The 21,269-nt window shown below is 45.9% G+C and overlaps 1 protein-coding gene across 1 annotated transcript in view; it reads left to right on the top strand.

Annotated features, from left to right (window-relative positions):
- Positions 1–21,269, top strand: part of LOC141146118 (uncharacterized) — an 84,744-nt gene that overhangs the window by 53,275 nt on the left and 10,200 nt on the right. Inside the window, exon 3 of the mRNA XM_073632872.1 lies at positions 920–1,426. Within this exon, the coding sequence (XP_073488973.1) occupies positions 920–1,426 (507 nt within the window). The remainder of the gene's footprint in view (positions 1–919; positions 1,427–21,269) is intronic.

Raw genomic sequence — 21,269 nt, 5'->3', positions numbered from 1 at the left:
GGGTCTATTTGGGTTTTGGGATCCAAGGCTCGCTAAGTTGGGGATGGCCGAGCGGGGTGGGGGTTATGGGTTTTTCAAACACGGTTTGCACTTTTTTGTGCTCTTTTTTACCTTTTTTTGCTTTTTTTCCTCTTTTCTCCTTTTTGCAATTTATATAGATGCTGCTCGGAACGGTTTATTGGCTTACTCGGGCCTGTATACTGACAGTACAGACTCGAGTAAACATAGATATTGGAAATGTGCTATACATATCATTGAATGCATGTGGCCTGGCGCGGCCTGTGAGGTACTAGATAAGTATGTGCTTATTTGTCCTTATGATCATGATATATTGTTTGTCTTACAATGTCAGGGTCCTTAAAAATAGTGTCATGGAACACTAGAGGTTTGAATGCCCCCCAAAAACGATCTCTCGTTTTTTCAGTCCTAAAGAAATGTCGTCCTCATGTGGTGTGTCTACAGGAGACCCACCTAACTGACACTAAGGTGAGGGCCCTTAAGCGTCCATGGCTGGCTCAGGGTTATCACGCTACGCACACAAATTACTCTAGGGGGGTTTCTATCTTAGTGGCTAAATCCCTCCCAGCAGAAACTTTACAGGTCAAGACAGATCCAAATGGGAGATATGTCATACTTACTCTACAAATCTCCTCAATAACGTTTACTATTGTCAACCTCTATATTCCTCCGCCCTTTTCGACAGAGGTATTATTGAAATTGTCACTGTACTTGTTGGATAGACCCCCCGGACCTCTCCTTTACATTGGTGATTTTAATGCTGTACTGGACCCAGCCGTGGATCGCTTGGGGGGTGGGGGTAGACCCTTTCCCTCCCTTTTGAACTGGATGCAGGTTTATGACCTTACTGAATTATGGTGCTGGAAACACCCAGATGATAGTCAGTTTTCTTGTCATTCAGACTCATTCCATACTATGTCTCGAATTGATATGGCCTTCGCCCCAGCAGACACTCTCCCCTTTGTCACTGCAACTTCCTATCTGCCTAGAGGGATTTCAGACCATGTGCCCCTTTCTGTGGACCTCACCATCCTTCCGGGATCTACCCCCTCCATTTGGAGGTTAAATTCTTATTGGCTGGAGGATGAGGTTGTACAGGGAACATGCAGGCAAGGTATCAAGGAATACTGGAGGGACAATGTGGGGACAGTGGACCCTTCTATAGAGTGGGAAGCCTTCAAGGCTTCATTGAGGGGCACCTTTATGTCCATCACTGGGGTCTTGAGGAAAAACAACCAACAGCATACGGCAGAACTTGAAACTGCCATGGTACAAGCAGAATCTGTATATACCTCTGATCCGACCCCGGACACAAGAGAAACATGGCTACGTAGGGAATATGAAATACGTCTGTTAGACCTTACAAAAAAGAAATTGTTACACACGGCACAGAAATCATTTGAACATGGTAACAAGGCTGGACGCCTTTTAGCATATCTAACAAGGCCTGACCGCCCTCCAGTATCCATTCCTCGTATCTATACTAAGACAGGCCAAATTAGTGAGGTCCCTGGGGATATTATGGAAACTTTTTTAAATTTCTACACAGAACTTTACACTTCCAGGGCTGAGTACACTGAACCCCAGCTAAACGAATACCTTGCTGACATATCTCTCCCCTCCATTTCTACTGAGGGGAGGGAGATGTTAGACGCTCCTATCTCGGTTGAAGAGATTGCAGTAGCCATTGCTGAAATGCCAGCCCACAAGACTCCCGGGCTGGATGGTTATCCCACTGAATGGTATTCACAATTTAGGGATTTACTGTGCCCATTTCTGCTACGTACATATAATAAGGCCCTGGATGCTGGTATCCTTCCCCCCACCATGCGAGAAGCCTTGATCGTGCTCCTGCTGAAACCCCGCAAAGATCCACTTAAATGTGAATCATACCGCCCAATATCCCTCATAAATGTGGATGTTAAGATCCTAGCAAAAGTGCTTGCAAACCGCTTAAATACTGTAGTTACGTCTCTGGTCAATAGTGACCAAGGGGGTTTTATACCTGGACGGTCCACAAGAATGAATATCCGCAGACTATTCCACAACCTGCAATACCCTCATGAGTGTTCCCGTACACGTGCCATTGTGTCTTTGGACACATGTAAAGCATTTGATAGTGTGGAATGGCCATATCTCTTTCGTGTGCTGCAGGTGTATGGTTTCGGTCCTCGCATGGTGGCATGGATTAGACTACTTTACACATCCCCCCAAGACCGAGTGCGAGTTAATTCCTCAATCACTAAATCATTCTCCATTACAAGGGGCACGAGGCAGGGATGTCCTTTATCCCCACTTCTGTTCGCCTTGGCTATGGAACCGCTGGCGGCTCAAATTCGTACATCCCCTTCCATCAAAAGCCTGCCTATTGCTACCATTGAGGAGCGTATTTCGCTCTATGCAGACGACACCTTGATGTATCTGGCAGATACTAATACATCACTTCGGTCGCTATTGGCCGAGATTAATAGGTTTGGAGATTTCTCTGGATTCCGGGTGAACTGGGACAAATCCAGCCTGTTCCCTCTGGATTCTGCAGCAATCTCCCAGATCCACCCGGACTCCAACTTACAGGTAGTAACCTCCTTTCGATACCTTGGGGTCTTGGTACAATCGCCTTTATCCACGTACATTACTAACAACTTAGACCCCATACTGAGTCGACTACAGGAACAAATTAAAGAGTGGATGGACTTGCCCCTAGATCTTATGGGAAGAGCAAGTCTACTTAAAATGATCTACCTACCGAAACTGCTATACGTGCTGGCTAACTCCCCTTGCAAAATCCCCAAATCTATTTTTAAAAGGATAGATACGATTTGTACAACGTTCCTGTGGAGTGGGGGGACCCCCAGGGTGGCACTGGAGACGTTAAGACTGCCATCACATATGGCGGGGTTGGCGTTTCCAAACTTTTTTCTTTATTACTTAGCATCACAGTTAGTGCATGTGCATCATTGGCTATGTCCGGTCCCGGCAAATGCATGTACTACCACTGAGGGAGCCATTGCGTCTTCCATGGAAACTCTACATAACATTGTTTATAGAGGTAGGGTTCCAAGTCGACCAGGCACCTCTATGCTAGCAACTTCTCTCTTACTTTTTCGATATATCATTACAAAAATCTCTAAACATTCCTGGTCCACATCCCCAAATAATCCCCTGTGGTTCAACCCTACTTTGCAGGAACTATACTCATTGCCCGACACTTAGCGATGGTACTCTAAGGGAATAAAATACTAATGACAGACGTTAACCCCCGATTTAGTAAAGCACAGGAAAAATGGACATCCATGGACATCTCATTTACTGAGGAAGACTGGACTGAATTCAGAGACACATATAAAGCCACGGTCATCTCATCTAGAGATAGAGTTATACAGATTAAATTTTTTCACCACTCTCATCTTACTCCGGCCAGACTACACAAAATGGGGCTGAAGTCCTCCGCTGAGTGCTTTCGTGGTTGTGGAGGGAGTGCTGATTTCATGGACTGCTTCTGGACCTGCCCAGTGGTTCAGGACTTCTGGGTGGAAGTAGGCTCCTTAATTTCCTCTGCTCTAGGCCTCCCCAATATCATCCGCCCAAAAAATGATCTGTTGGGGATCTTTGGAGATTTACAACTATCAACACAGGCAAAAAGATTACTACGAATCCTCTACTTTTATGTTAGAAAGACCATCCTGCACCATCCTGCTCCATCCTGTATCAACACCCTTGAAATCCCTATGGCTAAAATTAATCAATGATGTTATACCACTGTATAGACTTACCTTTGAACTAAGGAAACGGACAAAAACATTCCATAAAATTTGGGGTAGATGGCTTGCTAGCCCTCTGACCCTCACCTTGTAGGATATGTAGTTGGGACATTTACGGGTCGCGCCAAGATAGCATATAATTTATGCAAATTATTCATACCGTTATATATGGACGAATTGCTTGTATAAGTAGTTGTGTGCAAATATTAGCAGATGTACTAATGTCTGTCTTTGTTTATATGAGCTACATATTATTGCTGTTTACCAATGACTGACCGAGCATATTAAGTGGTTGTTTGTTGTGCTTATTTTGTACAACTGGTTTGTAAAATTAATAAAAATATCTTTAAAAAAAAAAAGTATTAAAAAGTGAACGTTTGAAGGATGATTGTTAATCTGTCCCATTACTTTTGGTCCCTTAAAAAGTGGGAAGCACATATACAAACTGTTGTAATTCCTACACCGTTCACCCGATTTGGATGTAAATACCCTAAAATTAAAGCTGAAAGTCTGCAGTTAAAGCACAGCTTATTCATTTCAAATCCATTGTGGTGGTGTATAGAGCCAAAAAGATTAGAATTTTGCAGATGTCCCAATATTTATGGACCTGACTGTATGTCTCAAGCGTATCTCGCGTGGCCAAAACATCACCCGCTTGGGCACCAAATGCTTGACCAGACATATGTCGACCTGCCATGCAGTTCGTTGGCAAGCGTACCTAAAAGACCCACACCAAAAAACAAAGCGGACCTCTCCTTGCTCCTCATCTCCAGCGGATCTCCAACCTCACTATACCTTCAGTCCTCTCTGAAACCTGCACTGAGAGGAATGAAGGTGTAGAATTAGGTGTGTCACAGCCAAGTACTTGCGGGCAATCTGCTATCGGTACACCGATGTCAGATTTTACCAGGCAAATTTCCCTGACCCAGCTCCTGCACCACCGAAAGAAGTTTGCTTCCAGCCATCCACATGCCCAGTGGTAGATTGCTAGCTTGGCTAAATTGCTAGCACTTCAACTGCTGCCTTTTCAGCTGGTAGCCTCTGCCCCCTTCCGTGAGTTTGTGGAATGTGCGGTTCCTCAGTGGCAGGTTCCCAAACGCCACTTTTTCTCACAGAAGGCGATTCCGGCTCTCTACCGGCATGTGGAAGGCAATGTCTTGGCCTCGCTGGACAGGGCGGTCAGCAGTAAAGTGCATATTACCGCTGACTCATGGTCCAGCAGGCATGGACAGGGACGTTACCTATCTTTCATGGCACATTGGGTGACTCTGCTGGCAGCTAGGAAGGATGCAGGACAAGGTGCAGTAGTGTTGGAGGTTGTTCTGCCACCACACCTCCAAAATGCTACTACTGGTGATTCTGACACACCTCTGTCCTCCACCCCCTCCTCTTCTTCTTCCTCCATGGCTTCTTCTTGTGCTTTGTCCTCGGAACCAGCGGTGCTCCATAGGCGTTCAAGTGGCTACGCAAGTACGCAGGCAAAAAGATGCCATGCGGTGCTTGAGCTGGTATGCTTGGGGGACAGGAGCCACACTGGGGCAGAGATTCTGTCAGCTCTGCAGACGCAGGCTCAGAGGTGGTTGACACCACGCCAGCTCAAGGCAGGAATGTTGGTTTGCGACAATGGCACCAACCTCCTCTCCGCCCTCCGACAGGGACAACTGACCCATGTGGCCTGTTTGGCTCACGTCGTTAACTTGGTGCAGCGTTTCTTGGGCAGGTACCCGGGCTTACAGGATGTCCTGAGGCAGGCCAGGAAAGTCTGTGTGCATTTCCGCTGGTCATATAATGCCAGTGCTCGGCTGGCTGACCTCCAAAAGGAATTTAACCTGCCCAAGAACTGCCTAATCTGTGACATGCCCACCAGGTGGAACTCAACGTTGGCCTTGCTGCAGCGGCTGGACACGCAGCAGAGGGCCATCAATGCGTAACTGTGCGACTATGGCACCAGGACAGGGTAAGCGGAGCTTGTTTTTTTTTTTTCCCACGCCAGTGGGCCATGATCAGGGATGCATGCATTGTCCTGTCACCATATGAGGAGGCCACGAAGATGGTGAGCAGTGACAGTGCATGCATCAGTGACACTGTCCCTCTTGTCCACCTGTTGGAGCACACGCTGCGTGGAATAATGGACAGGGCACTTGAGGCAGAACAGAGGCAGGAAGAGGAGGACTTCCTTACCTCTCAAGGCCCCATTTCCGGACAGTGTTCCTGCGTGCCCGCCGATCACACAGGAAGAAGAGGAGGATTGTGTCAGCGTGGAGGTGGAGCCTAGCACTCAGCATCAGCAGCAGTCTTCAAGGGATCATTTACAGACCGAAGAAACCCATGGACTTGTACGTGGCTGGCAGGAGGTGGCTGCGGATCATGTCGTCCTTAGTGACCCAGAGGACTCCGGACTGAATGTCTCAGCAAACCTATGCTGCATGGCCTCCCTGATCCTCCAAAGCCTGCGGAAGGATCCTCATATTCGTGGTATCAAGGAGAGGGATCATTACTGGCTGGCAACCCTCCTTGATCCACATTACAAGGGTAAGGTTGCGGACCTTATCTTGCCATCGCAGAGGGAGCAGAGGATGAAACATCTTCGGGAGGCCTTGCAGAAAGGTCTGTGCAACATGTTCCCAGAGACTGGGAGGTTACAAATTCCTGTTCCTGGACAACGTGTGGCTGAGGCTTCGGTCAGTCAAAGAAGGAGCGATGGAGAAGGTGGCCGTCTGACCGATGCATTCAGACAATTTTTTAGTCCGCAGCCCCAAGGTATGATCGGTTCCAGCAACCATCGCCAGCGTCTGTTTTACATGGTGCAGGAATACCTAGGGGCAAGATCAGACTTGGACACCTTTCCCACCGAAAATCCTCTGGGTTACTGGGTCTTGAGGATAGATCACGGGCCAGAGCTTGCACAGTATGCAATTAAGCTACTGGTCTGTTCTGCATCCAGCGTTCTTTCGGAACGCACATTCAGTGCTGCTGGAGGCTTTGTAACTGATCACAGGGTGCGCCTGTCCACCGACTCGGTCGATCGATTGACCTTCATAAAAATGAATCAGTCTTGGGTCACCACCAGCTACCAAGCACCTGATGCTGATGTAACCGAATATTTTTTTTTGAAATGTCAGATCCCTTCAAGACTGCCTATGCTGATGCTGAGTGACTATCCTGTTATGCTGAGTGACTATCCTCTTCCTCCTCAATTATCATGCTGATAGCTTGAAAGAACATTTTTGGTTCTGGGCGCCGCCACCAGTGGCTAAGGCCCAATTTTTCAGCCCCTGTTTAACAGGGGCATTTTAATTCCAATATTTGATGCAATACTTTGCAGCAGGGCTCATTCCTGCGCTCCAACTAGAGCATCTGTGAGGGGTTGCAGTGTTGTGGCACCAGTGCCTAAGGCCCAATTTTTCTGCCCCTGTTCAACAGGGACATGAAATTACAATTCTTGATCTAATATTTCACAGCAGGGCCCATTCCTGCGCCCACCAAGAGTAACTGTGAGGACTTAGTGTTGTGGCAACACCACCACCACCAAAGGCCCAATTTTTCTACCACTGTTCAACAATGGCATGTAATTACAATTCTTGATATAATAGTTCACAGCAGGGCCCGTTCTTGTGCCCACCAAGAGTAACTGTGAGGGCTTACAGTGTTGTGGCAACACCAACACCTAAGGCCAAAATTTCTGCAGAGTATATAGGGCAGGCCCCTAGTTTTAAACATCCAACTTACAAACGACTCCTACTTGCAAACGGAAGGAGACAACAGGAAGTGAGATGAAATCTACCCCTAGGAAGGGAAATTCTCTCCTGTAAGAGTTATTATGGTAAAAACGTGTCTTCTCTCCACTGATGCTTTATCACCAATCTTTGTTTCACTAAAAACCCCAAATTTTCAAAAAACATTTGTCATTGGGACAGAAAATGAGGTGAAATCTTCTGAAGAGTTGCACAGACAGCAAAACAAATGTTACAGGGGTGATTAACCCTTCCCTATGTTTTCCAAAAAGCTTAAAATAGATTTTTTGGCTGGAGCTACACTTTAAAAATGTACCAGTTCAAAATTACAAACAGATTCTGCTTAACAAACCTACAGTCCCTGTCTTGTTTGCACTGCCTGTATACTGCTGTTCAGAGTATATAGGGCCTAGGGGCCCCACACCTTTCCATTTTTTAATTTGGGTGCGGGGTTCCCCTTAATATCCATACAAGACCCAAAGGGGCTTGTAATGGGCTGGGAGGGGCGGTACCCATGCCATTTTTCTCAATGATTTTCATCCATATTGCCGGGACCAGACATTACATTAAAGCCGCAAGCAGTTTTAAATGACTTTTATTCCTTTACAAATGTAATTTTGTGCAGGGACTATTCTAAACACCGGAAACACGCGCCACTTTACAGGCATACTATAGACACCCCCCAGTTACGATATTTAAAGGAATATTTCACTTTTTTTCACTTTGATACATGTCCCCTGCAAACCCTTTTTAGGACAATAACTTGCATATTAGCCTTTAACCACTTCAGCCCCGGAAGGATTTACCCCCTTCCTGACCAGAGCACTTTTTACAATTTGGCACTGCATCGCTTTAACTGCTAATTGCGCGGTCATGCAATGCTGTATCCAAATGAAATTTGCGTTCTTTTCTTCCCACAAATACAGCTTTCTTTTGATGGTATTTGATCACCTCTGCGGTTTTTATTTTTTGCGCTATAAACGGAAAAAGACCGAAAATTTTGAAAAAAAATGATATTTTCTACTTTTTGTTATAAAAAAAATCCAATAAACTCAATTACATTTAGGCCAAAGAGTATTCGGCCACATGTCTTTGGTAAAAAAATGTCAATAAGCGTATATTTATTGGTTTGCGCAAAAGCTATAGCATCTACAAACTAGGGTACATTTTCTGGAATTTACACAGCTTTTAATTTGACTGCCTATGTCATTTCTTAAGGTGCTAAAATGACAGGGCAGTACAAAACCCCCCCAAATGACCCCATTTTGGAAAGTAGACACCCCAAGGAAATTGCTGAGAGGCATGTTGAGCCCATTAAATATTACATTTTTTTGTCCCAAGTGATTAAAAAATGATAAAAAAAAAAAAATTACTAAAAGTTGTCACTAAATGATATATTGCTCACACATGCCATGGTTATATGTAAAATTGCGCAACAAAATACATTTAGCTGCTTCTCCTGAGTATGGGCATACCACATGTGTGGGACTTTTTGGGAGCCTAGCTGCGTACGGGGCCCTGAAAACCAAGCACCGCCTTCAGGATTTCTAAGGGCGTAAATTTTTGATTTCACTCCTCACTACCTATCACAGTTTTGAAGGCCATAAAATGCCAAGATGGCACAAACCCCCCCCCCCAAATGACCCCATTTTGGAAAGTAGACACCCCAAGCTATTTGTTGAGAGGCATGTTGAGTCCATGGAATATTTTATATTTTGACACAAGTTGCGGGAAATTTACAAACTTTTTTTTTTTTTTGCACAAAGTTGTCACTAAATGATATATTGCTCAAACATGCCATGGGCATATGTGGAATTACACCCCAAAATACATTCTGCTGCTTCTCCTGAGTACGGGGATACTATATGTGTGGGACTTTTTGGGAGCCTAGCTGCATACAGGGGCCCGAAAACCAATCACCGCCTTCAGGATTTCTAAGGGCGTAAATTTTTGATTCACTCCTCACTACCTATCACAGTTTTGAAGGCCATAAAATGCCAAGATAGCATAACCCCCCCCCCAAATGACCCCATTTTGGAAAGTAGACACCCCAAGCTATTTGCTGAGAGGCATGGTGAGTATTTTGCAGCTCATTTGTTTTTGAAAATGAAGAAAGACAAGAAAAGTTTTTTTTTTCTTATTTAAATTTTCAAAACTTTGTGACCAAAAGTGAGGTCTGCAAAATACTCACTATACCTCTCAGCAAATAGCTTGGGGTGTCTACTTTCCAAAATGGGGTCATTTTGGGGGGTTTTGTGCCACCTGGGCATTCCATGGCCTCCGAAACTGTGATAGGCAGTGAAGAGTGAAATCAAAAATTTACGCCCTTAGAAAGCCTGAAGGCGGTGCTTGGTTTTCGGGGTCCCGTACGCGGCTAGGCTCCCAAAAAGTCTCACACATGTGGTATCCCCGTACTCAGAAGCAACAGAATGTATTTTGGGGTGTAATTTCGCATATTCCCATGGCATGTTTGAGCAATATATCATTTAGTGACAACTAAAAAAAAAAAAAATTTGTCTTTTTCCCGCAACTTGTGTCACAATATAAAATATTCCATGGACTCGACATGCCTCTCAGCAAATAGCTTGGGGTGTCTACTTTCCAAAATGGGGTCATTTGGGGGGTTTTGAACTGTCCTGGCATTTTATGCACAACATTTAGAAGCTTATGTCACACATCACCCACTCTTCTAACCACTTGAAGACAAAGCCCTTTCTGACACTTTTTGTTTACATGAAAACATTTTTTTTTTTGCAAGAAAATTATTTTGAACCCCCAAACATTATATATTTTTTAAAGCAAATGCCCTACAGATTAAAGTGGTGGGTGTTTCATTTTTTTTTTTCACACAGTATTTGTGCAGTGATTTTTCAAAAGCATTTTTTTGGGGAAAAAACACTTTTTTAAATTTTAATGCACTAAAACACTATATTTCCTAAATGTTTGATGAAATAAAAAGATGATCTTAGGCCGAGTACATGGATACCAAACACGACATGCTTTAAATTTGCGCACAAACGTGCAGTGGCGACAAACTGAATACATTTTTAAAAGCCTTTAAAAGCCTTTACTGGTTACCACTTTAGATTTACAGATTTTTTTTTCTTTATTATTTTTTTGCTTTTTTATCTTATTTTTAAACTGTTCCTTTCATTTTTTTAAAATAATTTTTATTGTTATCTCAGGGAATGTAAATATCCCCTATGATAGCAATAGGTAGTGACAGGTACTCTTTTTTGAAAAAATTGGTGTCTATTAGACCCTAGATCTCTCCTCTGCCCTCAAAGCATCTGACCACACCAGGATCGGTGTGATAAAATGCTTTGCAAATTTCCCAATGGCGCTGTTTACATCCGGCAAAATCTAAGTCATGAAATGCTCGTAGCTTCCGGTTTCTTAGGCCATAGAGATCTTTGGAGCCATTCTGGTCTCTGATCAGCTCTATGGTCAGCTGGCTGAATCACCGGCTGCATTCTCAGGTTCCCTGTTGGGACAGGAGAGCCAGAGAAAAACATGGAAGACGGTGGGGGGGCATTCCCTCCCACTGCTTGTAAAAGCAGTCTAGAGGCTAATTAGCCGCTAGGATTGCTTTTACATGAAAGCTGACCGCTGGCTGAAAAGAATGATACCAAGATGATACCCAAACCTGCAGGAATCATTCTGGTATAACCACTCAAAGTCCAGCAACATACCAGTACGTTGCTGGTCCTTGTTGAGCATATATTGTAAACTTTTTTTTCATGCAGCCTGTGGGCTGAACGAAAAAAAGAGATTGATCGGTGGGTATGCCCACCATTAGAATACCTCCCTTCATCCACCCACTTCTAATGATGGGCATACATGCACCATTTATATATGCCGAAGCATGGGGGCATCCGCCCCAAAAGGTAGGAGAAAATCGCTCCTCCGCCCTTGCTGCCCCCATGCTTTGGCATATATGCTCTTTTTTTTTTAACTGTGGTGGTGAAATCACCTCCTACAGCGCTGGAGTCACGGCTTTATGTATCGTGGGAGCAAACGCTGTTGCTGTCAGGATAAATAAATCCGCGCTGCAACTGAATGGCGTACCTGCTAAGCAAATGATGGTTAACAATAAAACAAAGTAACATTACAGTATAACAGTAAGACTTACCATACCTGCAAAGCAAATACAAAAAAACATAGTAAAAAATAAAACATTTAACGCAACCTGTACCTAAAATATATTTATATATTTATGTATCATGGGAGCAAACGCTGTTGCTGTCAAGATAAATAAATCCGCTCTGCAGCTAAATGGCATACTTGAAAACAACAAAATGGTTAACAATAAAACACAGTAAACAGTAAAGTATAAAAAAAATTGCATACCTATAAAGCAAACATGATAAAACATAATAACAATAAAACATTGCAGAATAGAATACAGTAAAAAAGAGCAGAACAATAGAGATAGAATAGAGAGAGAACAATAAAACGAAACAACTATTTTTGTTTTTTTTATTTTATATATTTTTTTGTGTTTTGTTTTTTTTTTACACTTTTTTTTGTAACTGTAACCGTTTCCAGGTTCGGGTCTCTCAAAATGCGATGGCATCTTGGGAGACCCTGTGAAAGTGTGTCCTAATCTGTGCAATGCTGTACCCTACGCTAATACTCAACTAGTGTATGGTAGCGTTCAAAACATTCAGCAATGCAAAGACCAGGATTGTCAGGACAGGAGGGACAATAATAGCGGGTGTCACGCCTATATCCGCGCTTGCTGCAGACACATCTTTTTTGGGGGGCTCGTTGGGTAGGGGTACTCGGGAGGACATAAAGAAAATGCCTCTCATGCAGCCGGTTTACTGCATTTGGTTGGGGGTGGTGAGGTGGAGCACCGTCTGGAAACAGAAGGGCTCTGACGATCTCTTTCTGGAATTTAAGGAAGGATCCAGTCCGTCCTGAAGCTCTGTATAGCACATAAGCGTTCAGCAAAGCCAATTGAAATAAATAAACAGACACTTTTTTGTACCAGCGGCCGGCCCTACGGGCAACTAGGTACGGCGCCAACAACTGGTCGTTGAGGTCCACCCCTCCCATATTTTGGTTATATTCGTGGACACAGAGGGGTTTCTCCACAACACCAGTCGCCGTTGTAATTTGGACCGTCGTGTCTGCATGAAGGGAGGTAAGAACGAAAACATTCTTATTATCCCTCCACTTCATAGCGAGCAAATTATTACACTGCAAGCAGGCTCTCTCCCCCAGCCTATGACGGGAATCTACAAGCCGCTGGGGAAAGCCCCAGCGATTAGGTCGCACGGTGCCACATGCTCCAATCTGCTGATCAAACAAGTGACTAAAAAGTGGCACGCTCGTATAATAATTGTCCACGTACAAGTGGTACCTCTTTCCGAATAAGGGTGACACCAAGTCCCACACAATCTTGCCAGCGCTACCTATGTAGTCAGGGCAGTTTGTCAGCTCTACGTGACTATCTTTTCCCTTGTACACCATAAACCTACATGTGAAGCCTGTGGCCCTGTCACAGAGCTTATACATCTTGACCCCGTATCTGGCACACTTGCTGGGAAGGTACTGTTTGAATGACAAGCGGCCAGAAAATTTAATCAGGGACTCATCAACGCAGACAACTTGATGGGGAGTAAACAAGTCTGCAAAACGTTGGTTGAAGTGGTTTACGAGGGGCCGAATTTTGTAGAGCCGATCGTATGCAGGGTCTCCACGAGGACGACAGAGTTCATTGTCATTGAAGTGCATGAACCACAAGATCTGCTCGTATCGTGCCCTGGTCATGGAGGCAGAGAACAAGGGCATATGGTAAATTGGGTCAGTGGACCAATATGACCGCAACTCACTCTTTTTGGTTATGCCCATGATGAGGGAAAGGCCTAGAAAGAGCTTAAAGGGGTTGTAAAGGTAAATTTTTTTTTTATTTAAAATAACAAACATATCATACTTACCTTCACTGTGCAGCTCGTTCTGCACAGAGTGGCCCCGAACCTGGTCTTCTGGGGTCCCTCGGCGGCTGTTTCAGCTCCTCCCCGCAAGCATTTACCACCTTAATGGGAGCTCCCTCGCATGGTGGTGAGTGCTTGCGGGCGCGCTCCCGTGATACAGCCGGCGGCTATAGCCGCTCGCTGTATCACTCGGCCCCGCCCCCCGGCGCGCCGCGTCATCGGATGTGATTGACAGCAGCGCGAGCCAATGGCTGCGGTGCTTTCAATCCATCCACTGCAGCCAATCAGCGACCAGGCTGAGCTGCAATGAGGACGAGCAGCGAAGATTCGAGGCGTCAGGTAAGTAAAACGGGGGGGCTGGGGGCGGCGGTACTGTCAAAAGTTTTTTCACCTTAATGCATAGAATGCATTAAGGTGAAAAAATTTTTATCTTTACAACCCCTTTAAATTCGGAGACTGTAATTGGTCTCCAATCTCTGGCAAGGGAGGACTGGGGAATAGTGGCAATGTGTTGACCAGCGTACAAATTGCTTTGGTCCACAATAGATCTATAGAGATCTTCGGTGAAAAAAATCCAGTGACGTAAAATCAACTGTTTCCACCTGAATGCCGGGTTGGCCAGTGAATGGGGGAAGTACGGGTGCTGCAGAAGTGGTGGGTTCCCAATTAGGATTGGCGAATGCAGCAGGAAGGGCACTATGGGCACGATAGGCCTGTGTTCGTCTTCTTGGTGGCAGCGGGACACTACTTGTGCTTGCCACCTCGCCAGCTTGAACTGCACTTATGGGACTCGACATGTCACCAAGTGTTACTGCAGTGCTGGATGTACGACCAGGGTGTACTAGGCCGCTGGTGCTTGCCAGTTCACCAGAAGGAATTAGCTAGTACTGCTCTGCTCCATATGACGGACCTGCGGTTCTTGCACATCAACGACAGAAGAAGTAGTTCTGGTACGCCTGACCTTGGCAGGGACCACAACTCCGTCATCAGAGCTATCTGTCATAGAGCTGCTGTCGTCTACAGGATCGTATTCTGAGCCTGAATCTGACAGATGAGTGACTTCCTCTTCACTATCTGTCATGCTCAGAAACGTGTAGGCCTCTTCACCAGTGTACCTTCGATTTGCCATTTTGCGCTCTAAATTTAGTGGTACACTAGTGAGACTCACAGGTAAAAAAGCTCCTGACTGTTAGCAACTGTATCAAAATGCTACCAAAAAACTGTTAGCGATCGCAGGGATCAGGCCTGACTCTGCGAACGCTGCAGTTATGTGTGTTTAGTGTTTTGTAAGTGACAGTGATCGATCAATACTGCACTTGGGTGGGCTGGGCAGGTCTGGGTCGAGGGGCAAATTGCAGGTGCTAGCAGGTATCTGGGCTGATCCCGCTAACACTGCATTTTTGGGAACCCTAAACTGCTGGGGACGCTAGTATAGATGTGATCGGATCAGATATTGATCTGTTCAGATACTATACCACTAAGGGAGGTGTATGCTGCGTGCGTGGGTTTTAGCGGTACTGTCGCTAACCTGACGCTGCCTGGGGCAACGCAGACCTTATCTGGCCCTAAAACTTAACTTATATCACCGCCAGGCGATCAGGGGGCTAAACCTTTATTAGGTAATAAACGGCGGGTGCCCTGAAACTATAAAAAACAAACTAACTAACCAGCGTCACCCGTAACAGTTATATGGTGATCACTAGTGAAAGGGTTAACTAGGGGGCAATCGGGGTTAAAACCTTTATTAGGTAGTATATGGGGGTCTCTGACGCTATAAAACGCTGGCGGCGAACCTATATACTTACCTCCCTAAATAGCGTCACCTGTGACACTAATACAGCGATCAGAAAAACCATTGCTTAGTGACACTGGTGACTGGGGGGTGATCAAGGGGTTAAAACTTTATTAGGGGGGGTTAGGAGGGTATCCTAGACCTAAAGGGGGCTACGACTAACTGCCCTACCACTTATAACTATCACAAACTGACACCAATGCAATAATCAGAAAAAAAAAACTGCTATTGGTGTCACTGTGACAGGGGGTACAGGGGGGTGATCAGGGGGGTTATGGGGTGGGGGTGAAAAGTGTGCCTAGAGTGTTCTACTGTTAGTGTAGTGTTGGTGCAACTCACATTGATGTCTTCTTTCCTCAGCGCCGGAACGAAAAGACCGACTCGAGGAGAGATGACATCACTTCCTCTGCCGCTGTTTACATTACAGCAGCAGAGGAAGATTGTCATTCGTTGGGAGTGATCGCGAGGGGGTGGCCACGAATGAGTGGTCTACCCCTCACATCGGATCTCTCCCCTAACGAAGCTGACTGCCTCGGCCACCGGGGGGCAGATCACGTACCAGGTATGTGATTTTGCCTGCCCGTGCCATTCTGCCTCAGTAGATCTGCGTTAGGCGGTCGTCAAGTGCTTAAACTGTCCCTTTTAAGAAAAAATGTTTTGATCGTTGTTATTCCCATTACAAGGAATGTAAACATACCTTGTAATAGATGTAAGCTGTACAGGGTCTCTTTAATGCGAAATCTGGGGTCAAAAAGACCTCAAATCTCACATTTACACTTAAAGGGGTTGTAAAGGTTTGTGTTTTTTAACCTAATGCATCCTGTGCATTAAGGTGAAAAAACCTCTGACATGGAAAGGCCCCACAGCCCCCCGTTTCACTCACCTGAGCCCGTTTGTTCCCACTCCGGAGAGATCTACCTCTCTGGCCGGGGGTTCTCGGCTCTTAAATTGGATAGATTGATAACATCGCAGCCATTGGCTCCCAAATCACATGGGCAGGGCCAAGTCCGGTATTCTGTATCTATGCATGCAAATGCTGGACTCGGGAGCATATTGCATGGTAACCCTAAGGGAGAGCGCTTCTCCCAGGGGGTTTACCGATGCGAGGAGGAGCCGCGAGCTCCGCCGGGGGACCCCAGAAGATGATGATCGGGGCCACACTGTACAAAACAAACTGCACAGTGGAGGTAAGTATATGTTTGTTGTTATTTAAAAAAAAAAATAGAGGGTTTACAACCCCTTTAAAAGCAAAAAAAAGTCATTTTACTTTTACACACAAAAAAGAGGCTCTTTAAGGCCGGAGGGTGGAAGTGATGTTTGATGTCGCTCCAGTCCTCCAAGGGCATAGATGGCCCTCACTCGACTTTCAACTTCCTGCCTATCACTCCAGGGGATCGGATCGTGTCCCTCTTTACCTCCAGCCCCGGGGATCGGGGGGCCACCTCTCCCGCCGCCTATAAGTGATCTTGTGGCAAATCTGTTGCTGGGACCACTTTTATCGGACGCTGGATCGCCTGCTGTTTAAAAAAAATACCTGGGTATGCCATATTGCCTGTATTTAATCCTTATGCTATTTGGTTGCTGCTGAAGCACCTCAGCCTCAGAGGCCCACACCTCCCTTCAACCCCGGCTCCTCCCACAATGGATATTCATTTGGTTACTCACGGCTTGAAGGATTATCCTCAACCTCCCTCCACCACGGAAGTAAAGAGGGAATTAAAGCTGCAGTGCAGGGGTAATCATACCCCTTGAAATTTTCCACATTTTGTCATGGGATCTGTTGGTATTGCGACTTGGGTCACACCTAACACATAAGATTGGACTTGGTTCCAGAATGTAGCTATAAATGGGCATGTCCATAAACGATGATACAGTGTTGGCCTGGTTTCCTTACATAGTGATTTGGGAAAGAAATAGGGTATAAATGCCCTATGGAGCAATTTAAATTGGGTTTCCCTCCAGGATTCATTGGTGTTAGTTTTAAAGTCATTTTGTATCCTCTCTGTAGTGGGTGAGGAAGGTTGTCTAGAGGAATGTATTTTCCCCAGGCTTTTGAAGCTGTGTACTCCAGTGGATTGGTATAGAAAGGTATGAGAAGATTATAGACCTCCAGCTGTAGAAATAGTCCGCGCTGCAAGGAGTTTGTCTATAAGAGTAGATCTGAATCTGAGATGTGATTTTGGACAGATTTTGTTGATGAAGGTTAAAAGCTGCAAGACATGGAAGATGTGTTGGTCCGGAAGATCGAAGTCAGATGCAATTGTTTGGTAGGATATAAGAAGCCCCTTGACTGTGTCATAAAGAGAGACCACGTTCGTTAGGCCTTTTAGCTTCCATGTGTTGAATGCTTTATGGTGGGTGGTCTGTGGTAGCATGGGGTTTCCAAGTATCGGTAGAGGGGATTAAATGTGTGGAGAGACCCCCAAGCGCTTCCTGGCGTCCCTCCATGCAATGACTGTGTCCTGAATGAGTACATTTTGTTGGAGGTTAGGTGGTAGTGATTTTAAGTTGCTATGAAGGATAGATGGTAGATGGTATATGGATGTGCCATTGCCGACTACACCAAAAAGTTAGTGAACTTTGATCCCGGAACTAACCAGTCTAATCTTAGATGAAGTAAGCAAGATAAATTATACAATCTAATAAAAGGGAGACCTGCCTCTCTTTCGCTCTTCGGGAGATATAGTTTTGTTATTGCGATGCAAGGTCTTTTACGGTGCCACAGGAAGGCCGAAAAAGCTCTATTGATCTTTTGATTGTCCTTATGCTTGATTAGTATTGGCATTGTTTGTTTGCATTGGGTACAATAGACGTGAGAAGCTGACCATCTTATAGAGGTGGCATCTCCCGAAGAGTGATAATGGAAGGTCCATCCATCCTTCCAGTTTGCTGATTATTTTGGATATCAGAGGAGGATAGTTCAGCTGATAGATGAGGGTTCTCAGCCTATGTTCACTCCTAAGTATGTGATGGGGCAGGGTGAAGGGGTCATCCAGAGGCTTTTGCCACTCTTGCAGAGAGGTAGCACCTTACTTTTGGTAGAGTTTAATTTTTAGTCCTGAGCAGGAATGGAAAGTAGTGAAGGTATGTTGAATTAAAGGGATATCTACCTGGGGATTAGCAGTAAAAATCAGAATGTCATCTGCAAAGAGGTTAAAAAGTAATGGTGATGGGGGGCAGCCCTGACGTGTACCCTTGTGGAGGGGGAATAGGGTCTGAAATATGTCCTGCCACCACTACCCTGGTAGAGGGAGATGAGTAGAGACTATCTATTAAGTGTGTAAAGGAGGCTAGGAAGCCAAACCTTTCGAGGACAAGTGCCAACCTTTTAAAGCTGACATTGTCAAAAGCCTTTTTGGCATCTAAAGTCACAATGGCTACAGTGCCTTGAAAAAGTATTCATATCCCTTGAAATGTTCCACATTTTGTCATGTTACAACCAAAAATGTAAATGTCTTTTATTGGAATTTTATGTGATAGACCAACACAAAGTGGCACATAATTGTGAAGTGGAAGGAAAATGATAAATGGTTCAACATATTTTACAAATAAATATGTGAAAAGTGTGGGGGGTATTTGTATTCAGCCCCCCCTGAGTCAATACTTTGTAGAACCACCTTTCGCTGCAATTACAGCTGCAGGTCTTTTTGGGAATGTCTCTACCAGCTTTGCACATCTAGAGAGTGACTTTTTTTTGCCCATTCTTTTTTGCAAAATAGCTCAAGCTCTGTCAGATTGGATGGAAAGTGTCTGTGAACAGCAATTTTCAAGTCTTGGCACAGATTCTCAATTGAATTTAGGTCTGGACTGTGACTGGGCCATTCTAACACATGGATATGCTTTGATCTAAACCATTCCATTGTAGTTCTGGCTGTATGTGTAGGGTCATTGTCCTGGTGGAAGGTGAACCTCCGCCGCAGTCTCAAATCTTCTACAGACTCTAATGCCGCGTACACACGAGCGACTTTCCGGCATACTTGGTCCGGCGGACCAGAGTCCGCCGCACAATCCGACCGTGTGTAGGCTTCGGCGGACTTTTTTTCCCCAAAAATCCGCCGTACCTAGATTTGAAGCATGCTTCAAATCTTAGTCCGCCGGACTCAGTTCCTGACGGAAAGCCCGTTGGTCTGTATGCGTCTGAATGCTGGTCCGACGGACCAGATACGACGCAAGGGCAGGGTACTGCCTCTTGCGCTCGCTGCAATAGGAAAAACTAATTTTCCTATTGCGGCGTGTGCGGGGCATCCCAGGCCCTTAGGTCTGGTATGGATCTTAAGGGGAACCCCCTACGCTGAAAAAATGGTGTTGGGTCCCCCCTAAAATCCATGCCAGACCCCGATCCGAGCACGCAGCCCAGCCAGTCAGGAAGGGGGGTGGGGACGAGCGAGCACCCCCCCTCCTGAATTGTACCAGGCCGCATGCCCTCAACATGGGGGGGTGGGTGCTTTGGGGGAGGGGACACCCTGCGGGGGCCCCCCCACCGCAAAGCACCTTGTCCCCATGTTGATGAGGACAAGGGCCTCTTCCCGACAACCCTGGCTGTTGGTTGTCGGGGTCTGCGGGCGGGGGGCTTATCAGAATCCGGGAGCCCCCTATAATAAGAGGGCCCCCAGATCCCGGCCCCCTACCCTATGTGAACGAGTATGGGGTACATGGTACCCCTACCCATTCACCTAGGGAAAAAGTGTCAATAATGAAACACACTACACCGGTTTTTAAAGTAATTTATTAGACAGCTCAGGGGGTCTTCTTCCAGCTTCGGGGGTCTTCTTCTGACTTCGGGGGTCCCTCCGGTTCCTCTTCTCCCAGCGTCCGGTTGGTTCTTCTCCGCTCTCTCTGGCCTCTTCTCCCGGTGTTCCAATTCTTCTGCCGGCTCCTCCGCTATCTTCATGCCGCTCTCTTGCCAGTGGAGGCCCAGACTTATGGCTTCTGGGCTTCTTCTCTTCTTCCGATGTTGACATGGCGGTCTCTCCGGCTGGAATGCTCTCTGAGCGCTCCGATGTGACTTATATAGGCAGAGACCCCGCCCCCTTATGCCGTCACAGTCCCAGCATGCCCAGGGACTGTGAATTGCGGTTTGAAGCTGGCGCTCCCATTTTATGTGGTCGTTCAGCTACACATTGATCTGGGAGACCTAGGGCCTCCGGTATACGAGAATCACAGAGGTTCTGCAAGATCTGTTTTCAAGGTCTTACAGTTTCTCTTGGATGATGGTGTGAATTTGGGAGTGTTGCTGGAGAGTACCGTTGTTTTGGTAGATCTCATCCTCCAGGGCTGAGATCCTGCATTCAGTGTCTGTTATTCTGCATGCCTGCTCCTCCAGTTCTTTGCAGAGTTGTGCGATGCCAGATGCCACAGCTGTGTCCACCGCCGTGGTGATAGTGGGGAGTATCAGGGCTGCTACTGCCTGAGCTAATTTTTTTAATGTACAGTCCCTTGTAGCTCCAGTGGGAGCATGTCCACGCTCTCTGGCTCCGGATTATGACCAGCGGCCATCTTGTCTCCCTCCGAGGGGAGACTAGGCGGTGCAGAGCGGGAGGGAGCTGAAGCGGGTGCTGGTAAAGTACCGCTCCATAGCTAGTGGGGGTCGGCCCGCAGTGTCTATGACCGAAAAAAAACCCCAAAAAATGGGCTGTTACCAAGTTTTGTAGGCCGAATGTAGCTGGGCTAGCAAGGAGCCACTGTAACCCAATGTCCTCGCATGTGGCGCCGTAACCAGAAGTGGACTTTTTATCTTATGTCAAAGGGGTCTTTTTGTTTTGGGTGCTGAAAATGGTAATACAAATACTGTACTTACTTTACACCTAAATTCCATAACCTAAGCATTTAACCCATGCTTGAGGGGACCCCACTGCATATCTAGATTTAAAACAGCCGGAGTTGGGTAAAAGTAAAGTTGTCCATTGACTCTGAAAAATATTTATTTTACACAAAACATGTAACCAGTTAATAGAACTGCATTTACTTTCTCAGTGTTCTGTTTTGTGTGAAGTTCTCTTTTCAAAAGATGCAAACAAGCCCC

Source organism: Aquarana catesbeiana, linkage group LG05 (genome assembly GCF_042186555.1).
Source record: "Aquarana catesbeiana isolate 2022-GZ linkage group LG05, ASM4218655v1, whole genome shotgun sequence".
Classification (NCBI taxonomy): Eukaryota; Metazoa; Chordata; class Amphibia; order Anura; family Ranidae; genus Aquarana; species Aquarana catesbeiana.
The sequence above is the reverse complement of the archived record's forward strand: the minus strand, read 5'-3'. Positions and strand labels throughout refer to the sequence as shown.